Source organism: Ranitomeya imitator, chromosome 3 (genome assembly GCF_032444005.1).
Source record: "Ranitomeya imitator isolate aRanImi1 chromosome 3, aRanImi1.pri, whole genome shotgun sequence".
Taxonomy (NCBI): domain Eukaryota; kingdom Metazoa; phylum Chordata; class Amphibia; order Anura; family Dendrobatidae; genus Ranitomeya; species Ranitomeya imitator.
Window position 1 is genome coordinate 580,244,127 of NC_091284.1, and position 15,032 is coordinate 580,259,158.

General features: G+C 45.4%; 1 protein-coding gene across 3 annotated transcripts in view; it reads right to left on the minus strand.

Moving 5' to 3' along the window:
• Nucleotides 1–9,555: 9,555 nt before the first annotated feature.
• The window catches only part of LOC138670568 (DNA dC->dU-editing enzyme APOBEC-3C-like), a 51,715-nt gene continuing 46,238 nt past the window's right edge, over nt 9,556–15,032 (minus strand). For all 3 annotated transcript variants that reach the window (XM_069758010.1, XM_069758009.1, XM_069758011.1), the window contains one exon: nt 9,556–11,644. In XM_069758010.1, the coding sequence (XP_069614111.1) occupies nt 11,591–11,644 (54 nt within the window). In that variant the 3' untranslated portion in view covers nt 9,556–11,590. The remainder of the gene's footprint in view (nt 11,645–15,032) is intronic.

Here is a 15,032-nt window from a genome sequence, read left to right on the forward strand (position 1 = left end):
TCCACTTTGTGAGAATTTGAATCTCACTTTTTTTGGGGAGACTGAACCAAAACACAGGCCCAGTGTATATAACAGCGCAATCTAAGTGGCAGAAAGTGGCTGGCTGGCATACGACAAACTAACAGGACTGCAGTATATCCACTTTGTGAGAATTTGAATCTCACTTTTTTTTTTTGGGGGGGGGAGACTGAACCAAAACTCAGGCCCAGTGTATATAACAACGCAATCTAAGTGGCAGAAAGTGGCTGGCTGACATATGACAAACTAACAGGACTGCAGCATATCCACTTTGTGAGAATTTGAATCTCACTTTTTTGGGGGGAGACTGAACCAAAATTCAGGCCCAGTGCATAAAACAACACAATGTAAGTGGCAATAAATGGCTGGAAGATATGTAAAAAAATACAAGGACTGTAGTACAATTTCAATCTCCAATGATCTCAGGAAAAGTATAGCAGCAATAAAAAGGACTGCTGCACATAAAAGTGTGGACAAATAAACAAGATAACTGTGCAGAAAGGAGCAACAGGATTTTTGCTTTTAAAAAAGCAGTTGGTTTGCACAGCAGCGTGCAAACAGCAATGCAGCTATCAGGGAGCCTTATAAGGCAGCCTAATAAGCTACAGAGCTGATGCACAAAAATATAGCCTCCACTGTCCCTGCAAAAAATGGTGGTGTTGGACAGTGGAAATCGCTACAGCACAAGCGGTTTGTGGGTTAATCTTCCCTCCCTAACTATATCCCTTCTTCTGATGAAGCTGCAGCAAACTCTCTCTATGCTAAGATCCGCAGAAGTAAGATGGCGACCGGCGTGCACGCCCCTTTATAGCCCCTGTGACGCCGCAGAAAGCAAGCCAATCACTGTCATGTTCTTCTCTAAGATGGTGGGGACCGAGACCTATGTCATCACGCTGCCCACACTCTGCGTCCTCCTTCATTGACTGAGAAATGGCGCTGAAAGCGTCATACGAAATGCGACTTTGGCGCGCAGATCGCCGACCTCTTGGCCGATCCCACACTAGGATCGGGTCGGGTTTCATGAAACCCGACTTTGCCGAAAGTCGGCAATTTTTGAATTTGTCCGATCCGTTTCGCTCAACCCTACTGATAACGCCTCCAGGCGCTGGACACTACGCTGACAGACACAGCAAACCTTCTTGCCACAGATCACATTGATGTGTCATCCTGGATGAGCTGCACTACCTGAGACACTTGTGTGGGTTGTAGAGTCCGTCTCATGCTACCACGAGTGTGAAAGCACAACCAACATTCAAAAGTGACCAAAACATCAGCCAGAAAGCATTGGTACTGAGATGTGGTCTGTGGTCCCCACCTGGAGTACTACTCCTTTATTGAGGGTGTCTTGATAATTGCCAATAATTTCCATCTGTTGGCTATTCTATTTGCACAACAGCATGTGAAGTTAATTGTCAAACAGTGTTGCTTCCTAAGTGGACAGTTTGATTCCACAGAAGTTTTATTTACTTGGAGTTAAATTCTGTTGCTTAAGAGTTCCCTTTATTTTTTTGAGCAGTGTAATATATATATATATATATATATATATATATATATATATATATATATATATATATATATATATATACATACATATATATATACATATACATATATATACACATATATATATACATATACATATATATATATATATATATATATATATACATACATACATACATATATACATATATACATATATATATATATTTATTCTATAATATATATACTGTATATGTGTGTCACTGACAAATATATATATATATATATACATATACACACCTATACTATGTGTAGACATTTATTTTGTCTATTCTATTTTAATGCCTTTAGATTCATATAGGAAACAATCAGGTTTTCATCAGAAAATGCACATATATCCAAAAGCACCACCCAATTTCAAGAGGCATGTATATCATTGGTGTTGTTGCTCACCCATTGTCAGTCCGGAATGTGCAGCGGTCCGCCCTATGACCCCTACGCGCGTTTCGCGTTAGATGGCTTTCTCAAGCCATCTAACGCGAAAGCCATCTAAGAAAGCCATCTAACGCGAAACGCGCGTCGGGGTCATAGGGCGGACCGCTGCACATTCTGGACTGACAATGGGTGAGCCACAACACCAATGATATACATGCCTCTTGAAATTGGGTGGTGCTTTTGGATATATGTGCATTTTCTGATGAAAACCTGATTGTTTCCTATATGAATCTAAAGGCATCGGTAGTAATGGAGTTTCTGTTTATATATGGGTATGTGCTCTGCCAAGTCCTACTAATGGAGTGGTGATCCTCCCTTTGACTGTTCAGCTGTTGTTTTTTCTTTGTGTATTTTACACCTTAATGTTATATGTCATTACAATATATGTTTAACCCCTTCCCGACCCATGACGCCACGTAGGCGTCATGAAAGTCGGTGCCATTCCGACCCATGACGCCTATGCGGCGTCATGGAAAGATCGCGTCCCTGCAGATCGGGTGAAAGGGTTAACTCCCATTTCACCCGATCTGCAGGGACAGGGGGAGTGGTAGTTTAGCCCAGGGGGGGTGGCTTCACCCCCTCGTGGCTACGATCGCTCTGATTGGCTGTTGAAAGTGAAACTGCCAATCAGAGCGATTTGTAATATTTCACCCATTATAACGGGTGAAATATTACAATCCAGCCATGGCCGATGCTGAAATATCATCGGCCATGGCTGGAAATACTAGTGTGCCCCCACCCCACCCCTCCGATCGCCCCCCCACGCCCCCGATCTGGCCGGTACACTGCTCCGGCTCCCCTCCGTCCAGTGCTCCGCTCCCCCCCGTGCTCGTGTCCGCTCCCCCCGTGCTCCAATCACCCCCCCGTGCTCCAATCACCCCCCCTGCACTCCGATCCACCCCCCCCCGTGCTCCGTTCCACCCCCCCCGTGCTCCGTTCCACGCCCCCCGCGCTCCGTTCCACCCCTCCCGCGCTCCGATTACCCCCCCCGTGCTCCGATCCCCCCCCCATAGTCCCCCCCCACCCTATCATACTTACCGATCCAGCCGTGGTCCCGTCCGTCTTCTCCCGGGCGCCGCCATCTTCCAAAATGGCGGGCGCATGCGCAGTGCGCCCGCCGAATCTGCCAGCCGGCAGATTCGTTCCAAAGTGCATTTTGATCACTGAGATATAATCTATCTCAGTGATCAAAATAAAAAAAATAATAAATGACCCCCCCCCCCCTTTGTCACCCCCATAGGTAGGGACAATAAAAAAATAAAGAAATTTTTTTTTTCCACTAATGTTAGAATAGGGTTAGGGTTAGGGGTAGGGTTAGGGTTAGGGTTAGGGGTAGGGTTAGGGCTAGGGGTAGGGTTAGGGGTAGGGTTAGGGTTAGGGTTAGGGCTAGGGTTAGGGTTAGGAATGTGCACACGTATTCTGGTCCTCTGCGGATTTTTCCGCTGCGGATTTGATAAATCCGCAGTGCTAAACCGCTGCGGATTTATGGCGGATTTACCGCGTTTTTTTCTGCGCATTTCACTGCGGTTTTACAATTGCGATTTTCTATTGGAGCAGTTGTAAAACCGCTGCGGAATCCGCACAAAGAAGTGACATGCTGCGGAATGTAAACCGCTGCGTTTCCGTGCAGTTTTTCCGCAGCATGTGTACAGCGATTTTTGTTTCCCATAGGTTTACATTAAACTGTACACTCATGGGAAACTGCTGCGGATCCGCAGCGTTTTCCGCAGCGTGTGCACATACCTTTAGAATTAGGCTATGTGCACACGGTGCGGATTTGGCTGCGGATTCGCAGCAGTGTTCCATCAGGTTTACAGTACCATGTAAACATATGAAAAACCAAATCCGCTGTGCCCATGGTGCGGAAAATACCGCGCGGGAACGCTGCATTGTATTTTCCGCAGCATGTCAATTCTTTGTGCGGATTCCGCAGCGTTTTACACCTGTTCCTCAATAGGAATCCGCAGGTGAAATCCGCACAAAAAACACTGGAAATCCGCGGAAAATCCGCAGGTAAAACACAGTGCCTTTTACCCGCAGATTTTTCAAAAATGGTGCGGAAATATCTCACACGAATCCGCAACGTGGGCACATAGCCTTAGGGTTAGGGTTGGAATTAGGGTTGTGGTTAGGGTTAGGGGTGTGTTGGGGTTAGTGTTGTGGTTAGGGGTGTGTTGGGGTTAGGGTTGTGATTAGGGTTATGGCTACAGTTGGGATTAGGGTTAGGGGTGTGTTGGGGTTAGTGTTGGAGTTAGAATTGAGGGGTTACCACTGTTTAGGCACATCAGGGGTCTCCAAACGCAACATGGCGCCACCATTGATTCCAGCCAATCTCGTATTCAAAAAGTCAAATGGTGCTCCCTCACTTCCGAGCCCTGACGTGTGCCCAAACAGTGGTTTACCCCCACATATGGGGTACCAGCATACTCAGGACAAACTGCGCAACAATTACTGGGGTCCAATTTCTCCTGTTACCCTTGTGAATCTAAAAAAATGCTTGCTAAAAAATCATTTTTGAGGAAAGAAAAATTATTTTTTATTTTCATGGCTCTGCGTTATAAACTTCTGTGAAGCACCTGGGGGTTTAAAGTGCTCAATATGCATCTAGATAAGTTCCTTGGGGGGTCTAGTTTCCAAAATGGGGTCACTTGTGGGGGAGCTCCAATGTTTAGGCACACAGGGGCTCTCCAAACGCGACATGGTGTCCGCTAACAATTGGAGCTAATTTTCCATTCAAAAAGTCAAATGGCGCGCCTTCTCTTCCGAGCCCTGCCGAGTGCCCAAACAGTGGTTTACCCCCACATATGAGGTATCGGCGTACTCGGGAGAAATTGCCCAACAAATTTTATGATCCATTTTATCCTACTGCCCATGTGAAAATGAAAAAATTGAGGCGAAAAGAATTTTTTTGTGAAAAAAAATTACTTTTTCATTTTTACAGATCAATTTGTGAAGCACCTGAGGATTTAAAGTGCTCACTAGGCATCTAAATTAGTTCCTTGGGGGGTCTAGTTTCCAAAATGGGGTCACTTGTGGGGGAGCGCCAATGTTTAGGCACACAGGAGCTATCCAAACGCGACATGGTGTCCGCTAACGATGGAAATAATTTTTCATTCAAAAAGTCAAATGGCGCTCCTTCCCTTCCGAGCCTTACCATGTGCCCAAACAGTGGTTTACCTCCACATGTGAGGTATTGGTGTACTCAGGAGAAATTGCCCAACACATTTTAGGATCCATTTTATCCTGTTGCCCATGTGAAAATGAAAAAATTGAGGCTAAAAGAATTTTTTTGTGAAAAAAAAGTACTTTTTCATTTTTACGGATCAATTTGTGAAGCACCTGGGGGTTCAAAGTGCTCACTATGCATCTAGATAAGTTCCTTGGGGCGTCTAGTTTCCAAAATGGGGTCACTTGTGGGGGAGCTCCAATTTTTAGGCACACGGGGGCTCTCCAAACGTGACATGGTGTCCGCTAAAGAGTGGAGCCAATTTTTGATTCAAAAAGTCAAATGGCGCTCCTTCCCTTCCAAGCCCTGCCGTGCGCCAAAACAGTGGTTTACCCCCACATATGAGGTATCAGCGTACTCAGGACAAATTGGACAACAACGTTCGTGGTTCAGTTTCTCCTTTTACCATTGGGAAAATAAAAAAATTGTTGCTAAAAGATAATTTTTGTGACTAAAAAGTTAAATGTTCATTTTTTCCTTCCATGTTGCTTCTGCTGCTGTGAAGCACCTGAAGGGTTAATAAACTTCTGGAATGTGGTTTTGAGTACCTTGAGGGGTGCAGTTTTTAGAATGGTGTCACTTTTGGGTATTTTCAGCCATATAGACCCCTCAAACTGACTTCAAATGTGAGGTGGTCCCTAAAAAAAATGGTTTTGTAAATTTCGTTGTAAAAATGACAAATCGCTGGTCGAATTTTAACCCATATAACTTCCTAACAAAAAAAAATTTTGTTTCCAAAATTGTGCTGATGTAAAGTAAACATGTGGGAAATGTTATTTATTAACTATTTTGTGTCACATATCTCTCTGGTTTAACAGAATAAAAATTCAAAATGTGAAAATTGCGAAATTTTCAAAATTTTCGCCAAATTTCCGTGTTTATCACAAATAAATGCAGAATTTATTGACCTAAATTTACCACTAACATGAAGCCCAATATGTCACGAAAAAACAATCTCAGAACCGCTAGGATCCGTTGAAGCGTTCCTGAGTTATTACCTCATAAAGGGACACTGGTCAGAATTGCAAAAAACGGCAAGGTCTTTAAGGTCAAAATAGGCTGGGTCTTGAAGGGGTTAATAAAACCATTTTTATTGAATTGATGTGTTGGTGATCTATATACTCTGTTCCCTTCTTTGTGTTGAAAGTAAGGTGAATTGTTACAATATCTGTAAAGCACTCCAGAATATGTAAGCAATATACATGCAACAGGAAATACCGTATATACTCGAGTATAAGCCGAGATTTTCAGCCCAAAAGAATGGGCTGAAAGAGCCCCTCTCGGCTTATACTCGAGTCATGGAAGGCGGGGGGGGAGGGTTCGGCGGGTGAGGGGGAGCGACGCCTGTCAAATACTCACCTGTTCCCAGCGCTCCTGACGCGGTCCCTGCATGTCCCACGGTCTTTGGGCGCCTGCAGCTTCTTCCCCTGTTCAGCGGTCACTGGTACCGCTCATTAAAGTTATGAATATGGACTCCACTCCCATAGGGGTGGAGCCGCATATTCATTACTGTAATGAGCAGTACCATGTGACCGCTCACTACAGGAAGAAGCTGCCGCTCCCGAAGACCGTGGGACATGCAGGGACCGCGTCAGGAGCGCCGGGAGCAGGTAAGTATGTCATATTCACCTTTCCGCGTTCCACCGCCGCCTCGTCTTCCCGTCCCCTTGCTCTGTTTGTTCAGGTCAGAGGGCGTGATGACGTATTAGTGTGCACGCTGCCCTCTGCCTGAACAGTCAGTGCGGAGAGACGGGACGCTGAGGAGCAGCGACGAGAGGTGAGTATGTCATTTTTTTTTTTAGTGCAGCAGCAGCATTACATGTGGCACAATGCATGGCAAGAACTGCATGGAGCGTCTATGGGGCCATAACTGCATGGAGCATTATATGGGGCCATAACTGCATGGAGCATTATATGGGGCATCTATAAGGCCATAACTGCATGGAGCATTATATGGGGCCATAACTGCATGGAGCATTATATGGGGCATCTATGGGGCCATAACTGCAAGGAGCATTATATGGGGCCATAACTGCATGAAGCATTATATGGGGCATCTATGGGGCTATAACTGCATGGAGCATTATATGGGGCCATAACTGCATGGAGCATTATATGGGGCATCTATGGGGCCATAACTGCATGGAGCATTATATGGGGCCATAACTGCATGGAGCATTCCCATTCAATTAGTTTTCCCAGTTTTTTGTTGCAAAATTAGGGGGGTCGGCTTATACTCGGGTCGGCTTATACTCGAGTATATACGGTAAGTAAGTAAAATGTGTTTTTTCATTGATGTAGACTTCCATGACTTTAAAAAGCTAGCCTACTATCATAATGCATGAATTTCTGTTTTACTCAGTTATATTTTTCAAACCTAAAATACCATATATACTCGAGTATAAGCCAAGATTGTCAGCCCAATTTTTTTTGGCTAAAAGTGCCCCTCTCGGCTAATACTCGAGTCATTGTCCCAGGGGGTCGGCGGGGGAGGGGGAGCAGCAGGAGCCGGTGGCTGTCACATCAGACTATCCCCCTCCTGATGCGGTCTCTACACGTCCCTGTTTCTCCGATGGTCTCCGGCTCCCACAACTCTTCCTGTGTTCAGCGGTCATGTGGTACCGCTCATTAAAGTAATGAATATGGACGCGACTCCACTCCCATAGGCATGGAGCGCATATGCATTACTTTAATGAGCGGTACCATGTGACTACTGAACACAGGAACAAGCTGCCGGTGCCAGATACCATCGGAGAAGCATTGACCGCATCAGGAGGGGGTGAGTATGACGGGGGAAGGTGAGCCATGCGATATTCACCTGTCCCCGTTCCACCGCCAGGCTCTGTCTTCCGTGTCCTCTGGCTGTGATGTTCAGATCAGAGGGCGAGATGACGTGGTTACTGCACGCCTTCTGCCTGAACAGTCACTGCAGATACTCGGAAGACACAGTAGCACGTGGCGGTGGAACGGGGACATGTGAATATCGCAAGTGCCGGTGTCCTGAGCCAGTGGCGACTCCCGCACCTGGCCCCCATAGCACGCTAACGTCCCCGCCTGCTCAGGACACTGGCACCAGACCCCCAGCGACGAGATTTTTAATCGCAGCAGCAGCATATGGGGCAAATTATTCTATGGAGTATCTTATGGGCCATCAAACTTTGTGCAGCATTATATGGGGCATAATATTCTATGGAGCATCTTATGGGACCATCAACCTTTGTGCAGCCTTATATGCAGGGCCGCCATCAGGGCATTACAGCCCTTACTACTGTATGGGGCCCGGTGATGAGGAGCAAAAAGGGGGGCCCGAACACGCTGGGATCTCGGGCCCCCCTCTCTTTGCTTCTCCTCATCGAGCCCCTGGACATTTTGTTCAAGGCTTCCGAACCCCCTATGCATAACAGCACTGTGGTATTTTAAAGATACACCTACAGTATTGTTAATGCATTCGGAGAACGGAAAATGGCACTGTACCTTTAAAAGCTGCAGCCGGCCCAGGTGCATCATGGTCCTGCCTGACGTCACACGCTGCTCCACTTCCTCATTCCGGAGCAGAGAGAGCAGCGTGCGGTGTGTAACGCGGGGGCGGACTGCAGATGACGGATGAGCAGGGTGAGTCTCTCCCCTCTCCGGTGATCCCATATGCTGAGTTGTTTGTAATCCTCTCCTGTGTGATACTGTGTGCTGAGCCGTGTATCTAATCCTCTCCTATGTGATACTGTGTGCTGAGCCATGTATCTAATCCTATCCTGTGTATTACTGTCTGCTGAGCTGTATCTAATCCTATCCTGTGTTATACTGCCTGCTGAGCTGTATCTAATCTTATCCTGTGTGATACTGCCTGCTGAGCTGTATCTAATCTTATCCTGTGTGATACTGACTGCTGAGCTGTATCTAATTTCATCCTGTGTGATACTCACTGCTGAGCTGCATCTAATCCTATCCTGTGTGATACTGTCTGTTGAGCTGTTTCTAATCCTAATCTGTGTGATACTGCCTGCTGAGCTGTATCTAATCTTATCCTGTGTGATACTGTCTGCTGAGCTGTATCTAATCTTATCCTGTGTGATACTGCCTGCTGAGCTGTATCTAATCTTATCCTGTGTGATACTGCCTGCTGAGCTGTATCTAATCTTATCCTGTGTGATACTGACTGCTGAGCCATGTATCTAATCTTATCCTGTGTGATACTGACTTTTGAGCCATGTATCTAATCCTATCCTGTGTGATACTGTCTGCTGAGCCGTGTATCTAATCCTATCCTGTGTGATAGTCTGCTGAGCCGTGTATCTAATCCTATCCTGTGTGATACTGACTGCTGGGCCGTGTATCTAATCCTATCCTGTGTGATAGTCTGCTGAGCCGTGTATTTAATCCTATCCTGTGTGATACTGTCTGCTGAGCCGTGTATCTAATCCTATCCTGTGTGATAGTCTGCTGAGCTGTGTATCTAATCTTATCATGTGATACTGTCTGCTGAGCTGTGTATCTAATCCTCTCCTGTGTGATACTGTCTGCTGAGCCGTGGATCTAATCCTATCCTATGTGATACTGTCTGCTGAGCTGTGTATCTAATACTCTCCTGTGTGATAGTCTGCTGAGCTGTGTATCTAATCTTATCCTGTGTGATACTGACTTCTGAGCCATGTATCTAATCTTATACTGTGTGATACTGACTATTGAGCCATGTATGTAATCCTATCCTGTGTGATCTCGTCTGCCGAGATGCATCTAATCCTATATTATGTGATACTGTCTGCTGAGCTGTATCTCATCCTCTCCCGTGTGATACTGTCTGCTGAGCTGTGTATCTAATCCTCTCCCATGTGATTAGCTGTAGATCATTCTCCCCTGTGTGACCCCATCCGGTGGGCACTGTGGTATAACCCCTTCTCGCTGTTTCAGGTTGGGTGGTCTTAGAGGTCATCGCTTTTGCTGTTCTGTTCTTCTGACTGGGGGCGACGGATGAGCAGGTGGAGGCGGAAGGCAGATCAGGCGGAGGGCGGGCGAGCAGGGTGAGTGTCTATGGTGAGAAGAGGCTTCAGGTGGCTCACTGTGGCTGTGTCTGTACTGGTATCGTGTGGCTGATGAGGGAAGGCGAGTGGTGACTGGGGGCCGCATCCAACAGGGCCCAGGGGGAGGCGAGTGGAATGTATAAGCTACTGGATGATCCTGACCTGCTGCAAAACCAAATACCCAATTATAACAGGCAGCAGCCCAGGATAATCCAGTAGCTTATAAATTTTGGTTGGGGTTTGGAAGGGCGGTGGGAAATTATTGAAGCAAGTTGGTATATATGATCGGGAAACAACTTTATTATTATGGCAGTGTAATTTTTGAAATGGGGCTATCGGTCTGCGCTCCCACAGCAGTACATGGACTGGACGCCGATCTCCTGACCAACATCCTCATTCATACATGCTGTGAGGCTGCTGAGTTCAGGTCAGGAGACCCGCGGCCGGTCCATGCACTGCGGTCCAAGTGCAGACCAATACTTGCCAGAAGTGGAGCTTTTCCAAGAGAGGGTGGAGGAACTGTGGAAGGTTTGTGGGGTGGAGGCAGCGCTAGGGAGGAGGTGGAACTGGGGGTGGAGCCTGGGCAGAGTTTCAAGGGGGGCCCAAAAGTTTGACAGTATGGGGCCCTGAAATTTCTAGTGGCAGCCCTGCTTATATGGGGCATAATATTCTATGGAACATCTTATGGGGCCATCAACCTTTGTGCAGCATTTTATGGGGCATAGTATTCTATGGAGCATCTCATGATGAGGCCATCAACCTTTGTGCAGCATTATATGGGGCATAATATTCCATGGAGCATCTTATGGGGCCATCATTAACCTTTTATGCACCATTATATGGGGCGTATTTTAATATGGAGCATCTTATGGGGCCCATCATGAATTGTATGGAGCATTATATGGTGCTCCTGATTAAATATGGATATTCAAAAACACTTAACCTACTGATGTCTCAATCAATTTTACTTTTATTGGTATCTATTTTTATTTTTGAAATTTACCAGTAGTTGCTGCATTTCCTACTCTAGGCTTATACTTGAGTCCCCAGTTATACTCGAGTTCCCAGTTTTTTGTGGCAAAATTAGGGGTCTCGGCTTATACTCAGGTTGGCTTATACTCCAGTATATACGGTACTTAATATTATTCAAATTCATTAAAAAAATTATGCAATGTATTTTATAAGTTGTGCAACAAATATATTGAAAATTACTCTGGATAGTCAAACGAGAGCTTTCTCTTAAATCTATTGGGTTCCATAGCTTTCATCGGAGGACGTAGCTTCACCGGAGTCTTTGCTTGTGATTCTTTCTCTTGTTCAACCTTCTTTGGCGTTGTATTGTCTTTTTGCAGTCTCATGTAAGCGTCATTGTCATAATCAGGAGACGTATCCTCAGACGCAAACAATACTGCTCAAAAAGAAATAAATAAATTAAATTCAAAGTAGCTTTGCTCTCATTATTGTCATGCCTATGTACTCGCATAAATAAAAGCAAACAGAATTTGTATGTAAAACCACTTGGGTATGTGCACACATCTTTTAAACTCAGGTGATTCCAACAAGTTTTTCAAGCAGAAGAACCTTAAAGGGAAGGTGCCATCAAAAAAAAATTTTTTTCAGAAATTGTAAAAATGTAAAGAATTAATGATTACATTTTCTTAAAAAATATTATCATTTGTTTATAATTTAGTAAAATATGAAAAATAATTTGAAAAGTTTTGGAATTTCCACTTTTCAACACTAGGGGGAGCAGCTGCTGAAATTTCAGAAAAACCTAGTGTACAACTAGCTCACATTACAGCACTGCAGTAATTATGGGCGGAGTCTGCTGAAGTGTGTGATGTCTCCTCTCCTCTCCTTCTGGGTGTTTGCTAAGGGATTAGAGAGGATGATATTCAGGAACCCAGTGAGCAGCCATTTTGTTGGTGACTGCAGAGTATGGCTGCCGTCACACTATCAGTATTTGGTCAGTATTTTACCTCAGTATTTGTAAGCCAAAACCAGGAGTGGAACAATTAGAAGAAAAGTATAACAAACATATGCACCACTTCTGTATTTATCACCCACTCCTGGTTTTGGCTTACAAATACTGAGGTAAAATACTGACCAAATACTGATAGTGGACGGCAGCCTTAGGCTACTTTCACACTAGCGTTGTTGGCTGAACGTTGCAATGAGTCATTCAGGAGAAAAAACGCATCCTGCAAAGTTGTCTGCAGGATGCGTTTTTTCCCCATAGACTAACATTACCGACGCATTGCCACACGTCGTAACTGTCGTGCGACGGTTGCGTCATGTTTTGGTGGACCGTCGCCACAAAAAAAGTTACATGTAACGTTTGTGCGTCGAGTCCACCATTTTCAACCGCACATGCACGGCAGAAACACCGCCCCCTCCTCCCCAGACCTTACAATGGGGCAGCGGAAGCGTCGTAAGACTGCGACGGGCCCGTACCGATGCTAGTGTGAAAGCAGCCTTATACTGACAAGTCTACGGTCACCGAGGATGGCAGGCAGCAAGGATTCTGGGAGATATGTGGTGGAGGGAGCAGGGTGACAGCAGCACAGAGTATTTCAGGAGAGCAGTGTGCTGGTCTATAGGGGCCCCCTGTTCGGTGTGCGGAGCAGCCAGGGATTGTACATAGAGCGCTGTCTTTTATACACATGGATGGACCATCTGCTTGTTTGCTCCACAGAAATCCAGGAAACATTTCTGCGGATTGATGGCCTGTTCTGATCCAGACTTTGCATGCAGACCCCATTCCCCTCCTCAGATCCTGTCTTCCCCATCCTGTCCTGGCAATATGTGAAAGCGAGGTGACAGGCGCAGTCTGGGATGACGCTGGGAAGGAAATGTAGCCATATAGTAACAATAAAAATGAGACCCCTCTCTTCAGCTGCCTCACCAGCTTTCCCCTGACTGCACCTAACTGGAGGTCATGCTGCCCCCTCTATTACCCCAGACCCGCGTGCAGGTGCTCAGCCAGAACCACCATAGAATGGGTCCGCTTTCTGAAGATAATACTGCCATAGTGTTCTCACATAATACCGCCATATAGATCACACACAATACTATCAAATAGATCACACAATACTGTCATACAGTTCTCACATAATACCACCATATAGATCACACATAATACCGCCAGTGTTCTCACATACCGCCATATAGATCACACATAATACCACCAGTGTTCTCACATACCGCCATATAGATCACCCATAATACTGCCATAGTGTTCTCACATAATACCGCCATATAGATCACACATAATACTGCCATAGTGTTCACATAATACCGCCATATAGATCACACATAATACTGCCATAGTGTTCTCACATAATACCGCCATATAGATCACACATAATGCTGCCAGTGTTCTCACATAATACCGCCATATAGATCACACACAATACCACCATATAATTCTCACAATACTGATCAACCATAATACCACCATACAGATCACATAATACCGTCATATAGATCTCACATAATGCCATAATACAGCATGACGCCCGCAGCTCCTGTTATCGCACGCATTGAGTTGTGTGTGCAATGGGCAAAGATATGCAGGGGGGAGAGGAGTGCATAGGAGAGGATTAGATACACGGTTCACCAGACAGTATCACACAGGAGAGGATTAGATACACGGCTCAGCATAATATCACACAGTATAGGATTAGATGCATGGCTCAGCAGACAGTATCACACAGTATAGAATTAGATGCATGGCTCAGCAGACGGTATCACACAGGAGAGGATTAGATACACGGCTCAGCAGTCAGTATTTCACAGGATTAGGCTATGTGCACACGTCAGGATTTTTTCCTGACATAATCCTGAGAATTCTGCCAGAAATCCGCGTGCTTTTTTCGCGCGGATTTCTCGCGGAATTTGCGCGTTTTTGCGTGGATTTTTTGCGTTTTTTAATTTTCCAGAATGTCCTTTTTGATAGGAAATCCGCAAAAAATCCGCAAAAAGATAGAGCATGTCCGGATTTTTTGCGGTATGCGTTTTTTTTTGCGGAAAAAAATGCTAACATCTGCACAAAAAATGCGGAATGCATTCTAAATGATAGGATGCATAATGTTAGCGTTTTTTTAGCGGATTTATAGCGTTTTTATGGCGAAATTCCGCCAAAAAAAAAAAACGCTAAAAATCCGGACGTGTGCACATAACCTTAGATACACTGCTCAGCAGACACTATCACACAGGATAGGATTAGATACACGGCTCACCAGACGGTATCACACAGGAGAGGATTAGATACACGGCTCAGCAGACTATCACACAGGATAGGATTAGATACACGGCCCAGCAGTCAGTATCACACAGGATTAGATACATAGGTCAGCACAGGATAGGATTAGATACACGGCTCACCAGACGGTATCACACAGGATAGGATTAGATACACGGCTCAGCAGTCAGTATTCCACAGGATTAGATACACAGGTCAGCACAGGATAGGATTAGATACACTGCTCAGCAGACACTATCACACAGGAGAGGATTAGATACACGGCTCACTAGACAGTATCACACAGGAGAGGATTAGATACACGGCTCAGCAGTCAGTATTCCACAGGATTAGATACATAGGTCAGCACAGGATAGGATTAGATACACGGCTCACCAGACGGTATCACACAGGATAGGATTAGATACACGGCTCAGCAGTCAGTATTCCACAGGATTAGATACACAGGTCAGCACAGGATAGGATTAGATGCACGGCTCAGCAGACAGTATCACACAGGATAGGATTAGATACACGGCTCACCAGACGGTAT